We start from the raw sequence: 15,492 nt of genomic DNA, 5'->3' as shown, positions 1-15,492 counted from the left end.
TTCATATCCCACACTGCATCTCGAAGTATGCCAGTGGTACAGAGATTGTTAAGTGAAATGGTTGTCTCGGAAACATCAGACCTAAAGTACAGATAGTGGTGGTTGTTTCAAACAAATGACTATGGTAGAAAGTACCATCCTTATAAAAGCTTAAGTTCGAGGTTTGATGATGTCACATTATTTAATATTTGTTTCACAGCCATCAACAGTGAAAACTCTAAGCAAATCTGTAAACATGGATACAACTGGTCATTGTTGTGTAATACAATACATTAATATGAAAGATCTTAATCCAACTTATACTAAAGCTGAGCTAGAAACTACTCTGGGGGAGTCTACTCATTCATTCCAACTGTAAAATATTGGGCAGCAGATCTGTTATAATAATAAATCCTATTAAACAGAAAGCAACAGAAGATATTGTTAATGGTGTTTTTTGAAGAATTATTGAGTGGTTTTCTGAAAACGGATTCCCCATTAATTTTGGAAAAAAAGGACGCTATTCAATTATGTACAAGAAGTCATACAAACAATTTATGTAGCACATGAACAAGAGTCAGTGAGTAGAATGATCCAAATTTTTGAGTGCTCATATCAATGAAAACTTGAACTGGAAAAAAGCATATTACTGAGCTTCTCAAACACTCAAGTTCAGCTAGTTTTGCTCCTTGTATAATTACTGATCTCAGAAACAAACAAACCAATCTCCTGACATATTTAGCATATTTTCACTCAATAATGTCTCATGGAATTATTTTCAGTGGTAACTCATCACTTAGAAATGAAGTACCGATTACACAAAAGCAAAGCGAGCAGAAAAAAATAAAATGTGGTGTTCATTGGCAGTTGTCATGTAGGTACATTGCCAAGGAGTTATGTATTTTAACTGCATCATCACAATACATATATTAATGAAATTCATCATAAGTATGCCATTGCAATTCGAGAAGAATAATGATCTCCACACGTACAACATTAGAGGAAAAAACTACTGTTGGCAGTAATTGGGATTTCAGATCCTGAAAGTAATTACTGGTCAGCTATTCTGCCTCCTTGTTACTGCAAATAGTTCATGGTACAGTACTGCAGAACTCAAGACTCACATCCGATGATGATGACTCTGGGTATATTTGATCCGATCAGTGGTGATCTTGAAATTAGCAATTTATTTTCAGTAGTTACCTCATACAACAAAAAGTGAATGTGATCACAATTTGCAACAAATAAAATACTCAAGTTAGTCAATATACCATTTCACTTGCTCCTGTGGTGATCCGAAAACAACAGTATTCCATGATGTCAGGGCATTATGACTCATCTAATTATTTGACTTGCACATATATGCAGAGAAAATTTCTTGCTTAGCGCCCTAAACCAGTGGTATTGCACAGAACTCAACTTATAACTATACCTGCATCCAATGATAACACAGCAAAAATCTGATAAGCATACTTTTTTTTGCACCAGCACCAATAAATTTTTCATCTCAGGAGTGTTGTAACTAGAGGTTACATGTATAACTCTGACCAGACACTGAATGTCTGGCCATCCTGTAAGATGGATAGCCGGTGGCCAGATATTCGGCCGAACATCATCCCAAAGCACGCCATACCACATACATCTGAGCAAGCCTTCAGAGGTCAGCGTGGATGATCAGGCAGGTTTTGGTAAACACAGACATTTTAGTTCATGAGTGAACCAAGTGAATGATATACTGACTGACCTGACTATTCTACTGGTTGTGAATTGTAATCACATTCACTTTTTGTTATATGAGATAACTACTGAAAACAATTTGTTAATTGCAAGATAAATTACAAAAAATGTTATCAGAGAACATGTGGATATAAACAGTGACAATAATAAGTTTTCCATTTGTTTGTTGTATAAAATTCAAATTTCTTGTGGCAGAGAAGAAAGAAAAGCAGCTGTGTACCAAAGACTTAGATTGTTATTTATTCTGTTGATTTGAATTGCTCTGTAACACTGATCCACAACATGTTTGTCCCTAGATATGATGATTAATATTGCCAAGTATGTGCCTATTTACTGAATATATCATTTATGTAAACTGGTTAGGGATGCACAGATGTTTTTGTGGAATGCAGTAATAAAAAATCACTCACAACTAATAGTAAGTATCTAATCTATCCTAAACCCAATATTTTTATCGTTTAATAGGTACTTCCGCTACGAAAAATTATTTGAGAAAGAAACATCCAATTAAATTCCAAGTAATTAATAAAGGATAGTCACTGCTGTGCCTACACCATCTTTCACCACCTCTGGTATAAGGTTGTCTTCAACATCGACAGAAAAGAAATGAACTGTCAGAATTATTTGGAAGGAAATTGTTTTGGTATGTAAATGACACAGAAGCCAAAAAATAATATTATCGCTTCTAGACAGGATTGGATTTAGATGACTCCTAAAATAAGCTGTGTCCTGTTATAAATTGCCACATTGTACAAACATTCCCCCAAAAAAATGTTCCTGGCATCATGACAGAATTTATGAAAAAATAAAAGAAACATTTGAGATACTCTCACGGTTTCTCGAACGTCAGATATATGGGACTATTTGTAAAGCAATGCCAGATTCCTGAATGTCACTGCTTTTCATTGTCTTCTGAATTCCTGCTGGAACATGGAGTTATTGCTATGAAGCCTTCTCCAAGATCTCACGGGAGTAAATTGGAGAATATGAAGCATGGGAGAGCAATACTATCACAGATCGCTGGGATTGGATGAAACCAAAACAAATTTACTTATTCATGACAGTTGTGCTAGCTGCTTCATCCAGTTGCTTCAGAGGGTTATAATAAAACTGAGCCATAAACGTCTAGCCTCAGGCACAGAAATGATCACTACTGGTAGGCATCTCATAGTGAATGAACATCCACACTACATGCCTGCATACTATAATTTTAAATGTTGCACTTTTCTTTCTGTATTACAAGACATACTGGCTGGCCGAAACTTACCTTACGGAGCGGAATTTCATGACACTCCCAAATAGAAATGAATGAAATGTGCAGCATTAGCCTCTCAGAACCGAGAGCTGGCTGAAACCTGAAGTAGATCGCTCCAAAACATTTAGTGAGGCATGGAGCATACATTGAAAAGGCAGATTAGACACAATAGAGAGGAACGTTCATTACTGATGACAAAAATATTGTGACTATCAAGGTCGAAATTGAGTCTGGTGTGAAGTATCTAGACACGAGTAGTAAGCCTAGGTGATTACAGATGTTTTTACCAGCCAATCAAGGAAAGTCTGCATTCAGTAGTGCAGGAATACCCATATCACGTTATATTAGCTGTTGGTGACTTAGCAAATTTACTGAATATAGACTGAGACGCCAATAGATTCACTGCAGGTGGTACAGAAAGACAGTCCGGCGAAGTGCTCTAGATAGAATTTTCAGAAAAGTGCTTTTAACAAATAGTTGGGCAATGCAAGTGCAACGGAAGAATTTTAGACCTCAAAGCTACAAACCATGAACCATGGACAATAATACCATGGACCTTGTTGTTGGAGGTGAGGCTTACATGCTTCAGCAATATAGATAGCCATATCGTAGGTGCAGCCACAACGGAGGGGTATCTGAGAGGCCAGACAAATGAGTGGTTCCTGAAGAGGGGCAGCACCCTTTTCAGTAGTTGCAGGGTCAACAGTCTGGATGACTGACTGATCTGGCCTTGTAACCTTAACCAAAACGGCCTTGCTGTGCTGGTAGTGTGCATGGCTGGAAGCAAGGGGAAACTACAGGCGTAATTTTTCTCAAGGGTATACAGCTTTACTGTATGCTTAAATGATGATGGTGTCCTCTTGGGTAAAATATTCCGGAGGTAAAATAGTCCCCCATTCGGATCTCCAGGCGGGGACTACTCAAGAGGATGTCATTATCAGGAGAAAGAATACTGGCGTTCTACGGATCGGAGCATGGAATGTCAGATCCCTTAATCGGGCAGATAGGTTAGAAAATTTAAAAAGGGAAATGGACAGGTTAAAGTTAAATATAGTGGGAATTAGTGAAGTTCGGTGGCAGGAGGATCAAGACTTTTGGTCAGGTGAATACAGGGTTATAAATACAAAATCAAATAGGGGTAATGCAAGAGTAGGTTTAATAATGCATAAAAAAATAGGAGTGCAGGTAAGCTACTACAAACAGCATAGTGAACGCATTATTGTGGCCAAGATAGACACGAAGCCCACGCCTACCACAGTAGTACAAGTTTATACGCCTACTACCTCTGCAGATGACGAAGAAATTGAAGAAATGTATGATGAGAGAAAATACATTATTCAGAAGTGAAGGGAGACGACAATTTAATAGTCATGGGTGACTGGAATTTGATAGAAGGAAAAGGTAGAGAAGGAAACATAGTAGGTGAATATGGATTGGGGGTAAGAAATGAAAGAGGAAGCCGCCTGGTAGAATTTTGCACAGAGCATAACTTAATCATAGCTAACACTTGGTTCAAGAATCATAAAAGAAGGTTGTATACATGGAAGAAGCCTGGAGATACTAACAGGTTTCAGATAGATTATATAATGCTAAGACAGAGATTTAGGAACCAGGCTTTAATTTAAGACATTTCCAGGGGCAGATGTGGACTCTGACCACAATCTATTGGTTAAGAACTGTAGATTAAAACTGAAGAAACTGCAAAAAGGTGGGGATTTAAGAACATGGGACCTACATAAGCTGACTAAACCAGAGGATGTACAGAGCTTCAGGGAGAGCATAAGGGAACAATTGACAAGAATGGGGGAAAGAAATACAGTAGAAGAAGAATGGGTAGCTTTGAGGGATGAAGTAGTGAAGGTAGCAGAGGATCAAGTAGGTAAAAAGATGAGGGCTAGCAGAAATCCTTGGGTAACAGAATAAATATTGAATTTAATTGATGAAAGGAGAAAATATAAAAATGCAGTGAATGAAGCAGTCAAAAAGGAATACAAATGTATCAAAAATGAGATCGACAGGAAGTGCAAAATGGCTAAGCAGGCATGGATAGAGGACAAATTTAAGGATGTAGAGGCTTACCTCACTAGTGGTAAGATAGATACTGCCTACAGGAAAATTAAGGAGACCTTTGGAGAAAACAGAACCACTTGTATGAATATCAAGAGCTCAGATGGTAACCCAGTTCTATGCAAAGAAGGGAAAGCAGAAAGGTGGAAGGAGTATATAGAGGGTTTATACAAGGGTGATGTATTTGAGGGCAATATTATGGAGATGGAAGAGGACGTAGATGAAGACGAAATTGGAGATATGATACTACGTGAAGAGTTTGGCAGAGCACTAAAAGGCCTAAGTCGAAACAAAGCCCCGGGAGTAGACAACATTCCATTAGAACTACTGACAGCCTTGGGAGAGCCGGTCCTGACAAAACTCTAGCATCTGGTGAGCAAAATGTATGGGACAGGCGAAATACCCTCAGACTTCAAGAAGAAAATAATAATTCCAATCCCCAAGAAAGCAGGTGTTGACATATGTGAAAATTACCGAACTATCAGTTTAATAAGTCACAGCTGCAAAATACTAACATGAATTCTTTACGGGCGAATAGAAAAACTGGTAGAAGCTGACCTCGGGGAAGATCAGTTTGGATTCCGTAGAAATGTTGGAGCCCGTGGGGCAATAATGACCCTCTGACTTATCTTACAAGATAGATTAAGGAAAGGCAAACCTACGTTTGTAGCATTTGTAGACTTACAGAAAGCTTTTGACAATGCTGACTGGAATACTCTCTTTCAAATTCTGAAGGTGGCAGGGGTCAAATACAGGAAACAAAAGGCTGTTTACAATTTGCTCAGAAAACAGATGGTAGTTATACGAGTCAACGGGCATGAAAGGGAAGCAGTAGTTTGGAAGGGAGTGAGACAGGGCTGTAACCTTATGTAATTCAACCTGATGTTATTCAATCAGTATATTTAGCAAGCAGTAAAGGAAACAAAAGAAAAATTTGGAGTAGAAATAAAAACTTTGGAGTTTGCCGATGATATTGTAATTCTGTCAGAGACAGCAAAGGGCCTGGAACAGCAGTTGAATGGAATGGACAGTGTCTTTAAAGAAGGATATAAGAAGAACATCAACAAAATCAAAATGAGGATAATGGACTGTAGTCGAATTACGTCGGGTGATGCTGAGGGAATCAGATTAGGAAATGAGACACTTAAAGTAATAGAAGAGTTTTGCTGTTTGGGGAGCAAAATAACTGATGATGGTTGAAGTAGAGAGGATATAAAATGCAGACTGGCAATGGCAAGGAAAGCATTTCTAAAGAAGAGAAGTTTGTTAACATTGAGTATAGATTTAAGTGTCAGGAAGTCTTTTCTGAAAGTATTTTTTTGGAGTGTAGCCATGTATACAAGTGAAACATGGACGATAAGTAGTTTGGACAAGAAGAGAATAGAAGCTTTCGAAATGTGGTGCTACAGACGAATGCTGAAGATTAGATGGGTACATCACGTAACTAATGAGGAGGTATTGAATAGAATTGGGGAGAAGAGAAATTTGTGGCACAACTTGACTAGAAGAAGGGATTGGTTGGATCACCAATTTAGTATTGGAGGACAGTGTGGAGGGTAAAAATCATAGAGGGAGACCAAGAGATGAATACACTATGCAGATTCAGAAGGATGTAGGTTGCAGTAGGTACTGGGAGAGATGAAGCTTGCACAGGATAGAGTAGCATGAAGAACTGAATCAAACCAGTCTCTGGACTGAAGACCACAACAACAGCTACAAACAGGCCTGACCTTATTGACAGTGTCTGTGGAAAGATAGGAATTAGTGACTACCATGCCGCAATAGTGACGATCATTGCTAAAGTTAGTAAATCTCTGAAGTACTATACTCCACACGGCGAGGGAAGAGCTCTGACAGTTGACGTGGCCTTGGCTCACGTGCTTCGCGCATTCACGAGGGCCAATCAGATCATGAGCTTTTGTTTACATTACTGTGGCAACGCCCCAGCGTTGTGGTTGTGCTGGGCAACCGCTGCTTTCAGTTAGTTGCGTTACGTTCTATGCTCAGGTTTGTGCATATGTGTGTGCATTCTGTTACTTCTGTGAGTTTCTTGCCGTGTATAAGTGGAAAATGGCTACCTGTAGTGCAGAGAAGAGAGCGTTAGCGAAAGGAGCTATGCTGAAATCCCAAACATGTGAATTTATATGCAGATTGCATGTTTACTTTGAAAGGGAAAGGGACAATGGTGGGCCTTTGACATCAGTGAGTAAACTGGTTGACAGAGTGGCAGAAGCATTTAACATCTCTACAGCGACAGTGAAGAGAGTCACAAATGATAAGGAGGCTGCCAATTTGGCTGCGAAACTGTTATTGTGACACCTGGATACTCAAGGAAGAGATTGTGTCGTGTGACCGAAAAGGACAACTTTGACGAACGTTTTATCAGGCAACACACAGACACGTACTACAAGAGAAAGTAGTATCTGACACTTAAAAAGTTGATGGCATCACTATAGGGCAGTGGTTAGTTCACAGGCAGAACAAGTCTCTCCACTGTTTTGAAAAAAATTGGCTTCCATTGGAAAAAGTTCTCAGGACAAAAGGAATTAATGGAATGTGGAGACATTGTAGCATGGAAATGTCGTTTTTTTGCGTGAGTTGCTAGTAATGAATCCGGAAAAGGTAATACGGATTGACGAAACATGGGTCAACGTGCATCATGCATGTTCTGTTGCATGGACAGACGACATGCGCGACGGAACTGGTAAGGGAGGGGGACTAATTATAGTTCATGCTGGCTCTATGTACGGTTTTGTGTCTGGGCTATGATGATGTTTGAGTAAAAAAAAAAAAGAAAACTGTCGACTACCACGAGGAGATGGTTTGCTACCAAACGCCAATTCTGGTAGTGTTTTTGTAATGGACAATATGCCGTACCATTCTGTACAATTAAATAAGGCACCACCGGCTGTTGCAAGGAGAGATGAAATAGTCACTTGGTTGAAAGGTAGTAAAATAGACTTTGAACAGAATATGCGGAAAGTGGAACTTCTGGAATTAGTGAAATGATACAAGCCACAGAAAATGCATTATGTGATTGATACAGTAGCAGAAAACCACGGCCAAAATGTTATACGTCTTTCACCGTACCACTGCAATTACAACGCAATTGAACTTATCTGGGCTCAAATAAACGCAGATGTTGTGGAGCGAAACAAAACCTTTACTTTGCGAGACACAGAGAGGCTGGTAAATAAGGCTGTCACATGAACAATGCCAGAAAATTGGAAGAATGTCGTGAACCACGCGTGGAAAGAGCTTACAAGGTCAAACGTAGAAGAAAGTGTAAGAGAAGAACCCGTTCATAATATTGTAATTTCTTTATCAGATGATGAGAACAGTAGCAGTGAAGATACCGAAGACTATGTGGTTGTTCTCCTGCACAAAAAATAGAGATAACGTCCTTATTCGATATTTTACACATAACATTTGTGCAATTTGCTTTACCTAGTTAATGTTGAATAATTTTTATTTTATTATTATAAAATCCACAGTTCGGCCTTTGGCCATTTTCAAGTACATTAGCTTATTTATGTGTCAAAATATATCAGACTGGTATGAAATACAGCGAACATAACAATATAATAAAAATTGTTGCAGTCAAATGGCTGCAACATCATTAAAGAAAATATTTACGTGTGTGTGTGTGTGTGTGTGTGTGTGTGTGTGTGTGTGAGGTGACAAACACTGGTATCATCAGGAGTGCCCCATGAAAGTGTGACAGGGCGGCTCTTATTCACTATATACATAAATGACCTTCTGGATATGGTGAGCAGCAATTTACAGCTGTTTGCTTATGACACTGTAGTATATGGGAAGGTGTCATTTTTGAGTGACTAGTCAAGATGACTTACAGGGTGACAATGACTGAATCATATGGGGGGGACATAGATTAGTTACAAACTACAGTATGCATACACTTTATTCAACATGTAAATATCACTACGGATTTAGATTATGACGTATTCAATATACCTGCCCTCATTTGCGATGATATGGCGCAGACGAATATTAAAATTCTGTTTGACCTGCTGAAGGGTTGGAACATCGATGCTGTCAATGACCTCTAGAATGGCTGTTTTCAGCTCAGCAATGGTTTTGGGGTTATTGCTGTACAACATAGCCCCATAGAAGGGAGTCACTTGTGTTCACATCCAGAGAATGCGGCAACCAATTAATGCCAGTGGCCTCTGGGTACCTCAGAGCCAAAATGCGGTCCCCAGAGTGCTCCTCCAGGACATCAAACAGTTTTTTCCTGCTTCGACGGGGTCGAGCTCCATCTTGCGTGAACCACATCTTGTTGAAAAGAGGCTCATTTTGGATAATGAGGATGAAATCATCTCCCAAAACTTTCACGTACCATTGGGTATTCACTGTGACATCACGGAACATTGCACTGATTACTCCGTGACCGGACATTGCACACCACACAGTTACCCACAGAGGGTGAAGACACTTTCCAATTGCGAAATGCAGATTATCAGTCCTCCAAATGCTTCAATTGTGCTTATTGATGAACCCACCCAAATGAAAGTGGGCTTCGTCGCTAAACCAAACCATACAGCGTGAACTAATTCCCACCAGGCCCTGTGGCCAAGTGTGCAGTTTGAACATCGTAACACCAACTGTTCAGAAGTTATGATGAATTTATTTCATATAGTTCAATAATTGTCACCCTGCAAACAGAATTTCTAGTTGGTGTGATGGATGGCAATGCAGATGAGTAGGAAAGACAATCCAGTAATGTTCAAATACAACATTAGTAGCGTACTGCTTGACCAGTCACAGCGATTAAATATCTAGGCATAACGTTGCAAAACAACATGAAACGGAATGAGCAGGACAGGTTGATAGTATAGACAGCAAATGCTTGATGTTTATTTTTATCAGGAGAATTTTGGGAATGGGTAGCTCATCCATAATGGAGACGGCATACAGAAAGCTAGTATGATTAATTCTTGAGTACTGTTCAAGCTTTTGCGATCCCCACCAGGTTAGATTAAAACAAGAAATCGAAGCCATTCAGAGGTGTGCTGCTAAATGTATTGCTGGTAGGTTCAATCAGCTTCCCTGGAGGGAAGAAGATACTCTTTCACAAGGCACTACTGCAGAAATTTAGAGAACCGGCATTTTGGCCAAACTGCACAATGATTTTATTGCCACCAATGTACATCTCGCATATGGACAGCAAAGTTGTGAGAGAAGGAAATGACTAGTAGTGATGCTTGGTACTCTCTGCCATGCACTGGTCAGTGGCTTGCAGAATATGTATGTACATGCAGCCTTTTACTTTATTAAGTAAATTATTTGTAAAACAGCATTGTACACTGTGGGTCAACCAAATGAGGCATCACTGTTTTAAACAGTGCAGTCCTGCACCCCCCCCCCCCCCCCCACACACAAACACAACATTCTCTGACTGCCAACACCACACTGCGAGTAGCAGCACACTGTGGGAGAAGCAACTGGGTGGTGATGGTGAGGAGGAGGCTGGTGCGGGGAGGGGGAGGAATAGCAGAGTAGGGATGGGGTACGGTAAAGTCCTGCTTCTGGGAGCATACAGGAACGAGGTAGGGAGAGGGTGAGGCAGCTAGGTGCAGTCTGGAGGTTAAACGGAGAGGGGGTAGAGGGAGGAGAAGGAGGCAGTGGTAAAGGAGGGAGGAGGACTGTGGGTTCATTAACTGAATACAGGGCTGTTTAGTGCTGAAGAAGATAGGCGTGTAAAGGGCAATGACCAATGAAGGTTGAGGCCAGGAGGATTATGGGTTTGTAGGATGTATTGCAGAATTCAGTAATGCTTGTGTAGGTGGGAAGCATCCCGATGGCACAGGATGCGAAGCATTCACTGAACTGAAGAATGTCGTGTTGGGCAGAGTGCTCAGCTAGTGGGTGATCCAGCTGTTTCTTGGGCATAGTTTGTCAGTGGCCATTCATGCTGACAGGTAGCTTGTTGGTTGTCATGCCCACATAGAATGAAGCACAGTGGTTGAAGCATAGTTCATAGATCACATGACTGGTTTCACAGGAAGTCCTGCTTTTGATGGGTAGGTGATGTTTGTAACCGGACTGGAGTAGGCAATGGTGGGAGGATGTGTGGGGCAGGTCTTCCATTTAGGTCTATTACAGGGATATGAGCCATGAGGCAAGGTGTTGTGTTGGAATGGACAAGGATATTGTGTAGGTTCAGTGGGCAGCAGAATATCACTGTGGGACTGGGAAGGTTAGCGGGTAGGGCATTCCTCATGAAATGCATGATGAGAACAGTCGAAACCTGACGGAGAATGTGATTCAGTTGCTCCAGTCCTGTGTGGTCCTGAGTCACAAGGGGAATGCTCCTTTGTGGCCACAGTGGGTCTTTGGGAGGTGCTGGATGACCGGAAAGATAAGGCAAGGGAGATCTACTTTTGTACACAGTTTGGAGAGCAATTGCAGTCTGTGAAGACCGCAGCGAGATCCTTGGTGTATTTCAAGAAGGACTGCTCATTACAACAGATGCAACACCCATGGGTGGCTAGGATCTTTTTGGGATGGAATGGGTGGCAGCTGTTGACGGGGAGCTTTTGCTGGTGGTTGGTAGGTTTGATGTGGACGGAGGTACTGATGTAGCCATCTTTGAGGTGGAGTTACATGTCGAGGATGGTGGCTTGTTGAGTTGAGGAGAACTAGGTGAAACAAATGGGGGAGATGATGTTCGGGTTCTGGAGGGATGTGGATAGGGTGTCCTCACCCTCAATCCAGATTGCAAAGATGTCATCAATGAATCTGAACGAGGTGAGGGTTTGGGATTCTGGATGGTTAGGACAGATTCCTCTACATGGCCCATAAATAGGTTGGCATAGGATGGTGGCATGTGTGTGCCATAGTTATACCCCAGATTTGTTTGTAGGTGATGCCTTTAAAGAAGAAGTCATGGTGACCAGGAAGGGTGCTGTAGTCACCATGTGATACAGGATCAGGAAATGTGGAGAGTTGGTGGAGTAAGTGGTTGGTATCTTTTCTATAGGAAGGTAGGTTGTGGGTAATAGGCTGAAGACGCTACCTGTGAAACCAATCATGTGATCTACAAACTAAGCTGCAATCACCCACAATGATCCTCCCCCAATTTTAATGTTTACCATTTGTTTCATTCTTCTGCAGAAAATTCTCATCTCTTGAGACCTTTGCAGATGCTTGTGACAATCAGAATCTACACCAGAAAGGAAGTACAGTTAGCCCAAAACAATGTTTTAAAGATTCATTACTATTCATTTTCAAATGTAGCAGTAAGAGTTTCAGTGTACCTACCCCTAGTGTCTGTCACTTGGAAAGTCATTTGTGAGAATGACCTACACACATTCTGAACAGGATGGTGTCAAATACGAACAATCTATCTTAAGAGTTTATACAGAATTCACCTCTTACACTGCACATGCAGATACTGTATTTCATATATGGGTCTAGTGTAGCAAGGGATACAACCCGTCGGCTTTGGACAATGACGTCACAAGTCGCCAGAGAGCAGTTTACCATTTTCGCTTTTGCCGTTATGTTTCAGTTTCGTTTTTTTACTGATTGCTTAATAAAGTGGATCTGTTTATTCTATCTCGTGAGATTTTTTTTTTAAGCCAAAAAACACTTATCAGCTACAGAAAGGAACTACAACACTAAGAAGAATCGCTTCTCGTTTGGCGACTTGTGACGTCATTGTCCAAAGCCGACGGGTTGTATCCCCTGCTACACTAGTCCCTCATATATTTACAATATTAAATAACTGACAAACCCCCCCCCTCCCTCCGACACACACACACACACACACACACACACACAGAGTCAGTGGGGGGGGGGAAGGGGGGGGAGGGGGGGGGGAGGGGGAGGGGGAGGGGGAGGGGGAGGGGGAGGGGGAGGGGGAGGGAGAGAGAGAGAGAGAGAGAGAGAGAGAGAGAGAGAGAGAGAGAGAGAGAGAGAGATTAAACCAATTGCTTTATTTGAAAGCTACAAAGAGCACAAGTAAGACTTGTGGTAAGCAATGTTGTAGGAGAAATGCCTTCAAACTTTCCATTTGTTGTACCGTAATGAATATAACCTCTTAAGTTCATTATGGTACAACAAATGGAGAGTATTAAAACACCTCTCCTACAACATAAACATACATACATGTTCTTCCATTTTTAGAATTCACCTAATAAATCAAAACAAGAAATGATACCTTGAAGATTGGTTAGAGGAAAAAGAAGGTTAGGTAGAAAAATAATCACATTCAGTGTGACAATGCTCAAACATCATGACATTTGACATAAAATAAATAAATAGGCCTATAGGTATTCTGCAGGGTGGATACTAGACAAAGAATGGCACAGTTCATTACTCATAAACTTACCTGTAAACTATGAACAAGGCATGGCACCAATGATAGGCCCTTATGCGACAATGCTGTAAGGATTTCTTCCCTTGTTGTGGCAATAACAACAGCAGTAATATGATCTATCTTTAGGTCCCACTCTTGAAATAATGCATCAAAAGTAATACTCCACTGACTCGAGTCCATATCAGCAGCACAGTGTATTGAACATAACACTTTTGTTTCCATTACTGGCTCAACAGACGGCTGGTAATGAACTGACACAGTGATATACAGTTCTCCACTTGCAAGGCTCCATTCCTCTATACTCATTGACATTTCGCTGTTTATACCTGACAGTGCTGACATGGCAGAATCCTTGAAAGAATCATATATCTTGGGTATTATTTCTTCTTCAAGCTTGGTCTTACTTGGTATTTCACATGGTGAACGTAGCGTTGCTATAAGTCTCTGAAATCCACGACCTTCAACAACATCAGGTAATTGTAAATCTAAAATGATAAATTCTGCTATTGCGTCAGACACTGTCTTACCATCCACCATACTATGGATGTGGCTACTAGAATTGTTTTCTTCTGGAAGAATAATGGCAACATTTTGATTGCTCATTCCTTGCGTATTACCCTTCAGGACAACACGAACATTCTGGTTACTAGACGAATCATCGTCTATGTTCTGAAGAGTTATATTTGGATCCGTTATAAACTGTATATCTCCCTCAATCTGCACGGTTCCGTCCGCAGCCGTTGTGTAAATATGTGGTGAAAGTCCAGGCAACTTTAGCTTTTTCATTGCGCGCTTTTCCTTGGGATCCATGCTTGGCCTACGGGGCGGCGCTGACGCCTCCAGCTCCAACAACTCGTGGGCATGTTTATTTTGCAAGTGCATTCTTAAATTACTGGTGTTTCGATTATATGTTATTTGCGTCTTGCAAAGTATGCAGACAATTTTTACCTTTGTCAAAATATCTCCCTCATCGGTAGCAGGGAATCCGAAATACTTCCAGTAAATACTCCTCATCGACATCGGCACAACCAACTTCTTATACGTAAATGTGTGTTTTTCTTCCATCATTTTTGCTAACATCATCTGCATTTGTATTTTTGAATCCATGTCTTGGTTTCCTCATAATATTTAAAGGAAATCCATTTTAAATATTTACACTACATACAACACACGCCTAACACTTCGAAGCATGACATTCACAATCATTTTCATAGAAAACGGCACCCAAGTGTTTAATTTACTGACATTGTCGCTCCACAACACACTACACTACGCTTGTCTAGGCAATCTTAAAACGCACAATTCACTTCAAAATGGATGCCACACATTTCATATACGTTGAAGTTAATACCATGAAGTGATACCGAGAAAAACTACAAAAAGTGTAAACACTTTGTAACTTTAAATTGTTTATCACTCAAAATTTACCGCGATATTTCCGATATAATCAACTTTTGACAAATAGATATCGACGTTCAATCCCTCGTTTTTGGTCGCAAATACTCGCACTGTTCCGACGCCATCAATATCGACTACGTAGTACGTAGGTTTGTGCAAAGATTTCCATAACGGAACATGTGACTCTACTCGCGTCAGAGATATGAAAATAAAAAGACGTTGTCGCCACAAACACGCCCAAAATGTACGTACCTAATTTTTAGAGAGTTTTTTGCATCAGTTTAGACTGTTATTATTATTATGATTGTTACTGTTTCGTTTGGTCATCTAAAGAACACTTAGAATCATTAGTTCGCTTAGAGGTCGAGTCACACTGGACGTCAACGGAACTGAACGGAAGGGCGACGTAACAGGGAGGCACCCAAGTTTTGTGCTCACTTAAAGATAAGTTATTTGGCGTGCAATAACGGCTAGTTCTGTAAAGACTATGCAGTAAATACGTGTAATAGTGTGTGTTGTCAGTCTCCTATTAAAAGTTTCACTTTTTTTTACGTATCATTCAAGAAAACGCTAAATGTTCGTAAATCCGGTCTGTAGTCATATAATTGTGTACGTTTTGTCGTGGTAAGCAGACGGTCATTGCTTTTTTTACCAGCATAGTTAAGCAGAGCTTATTCCTACATTTTTTTAGTTCATGTTTCCGGAAGGTGTG

At 40.6% G+C, this 15,492-nt stretch overlaps 1 protein-coding gene across 2 annotated transcripts in view; it reads right to left on the bottom strand.

The window, feature by feature from the left end:
* Nucleotides 1-14,910, bottom strand: part of LOC126417976 (E3 SUMO-protein ligase ZBED1) — a 56,212-nt gene extending 41,302 nt beyond the window's left edge. For both annotated transcript variants that reach the window (XM_050085158.1, XM_050085159.1), the window contains exon 1: nucleotides 13,395-14,910. In XM_050085158.1, coding sequence (XP_049941115.1) covers nucleotides 13,395-14,489 — 1,095 coding nt within the window. In that variant the 5' untranslated portion in view covers nucleotides 14,490-14,910. The remainder of the gene's footprint in view (nucleotides 1-13,394) is intronic.
* Nucleotides 14,911-15,492: the final 582 nt, after the last annotated feature.

This window comes from Schistocerca serialis, chromosome 1 (genome assembly GCF_023864345.2).
Source record: "Schistocerca serialis cubense isolate TAMUIC-IGC-003099 chromosome 1, iqSchSeri2.2, whole genome shotgun sequence".
Classification (NCBI taxonomy): domain Eukaryota; kingdom Metazoa; phylum Arthropoda; class Insecta; order Orthoptera; family Acrididae; genus Schistocerca; species Schistocerca serialis.
Note: the sequence above shows the minus strand (reverse complement) of the source record. Positions and strands in the feature narration are given on the sequence as shown.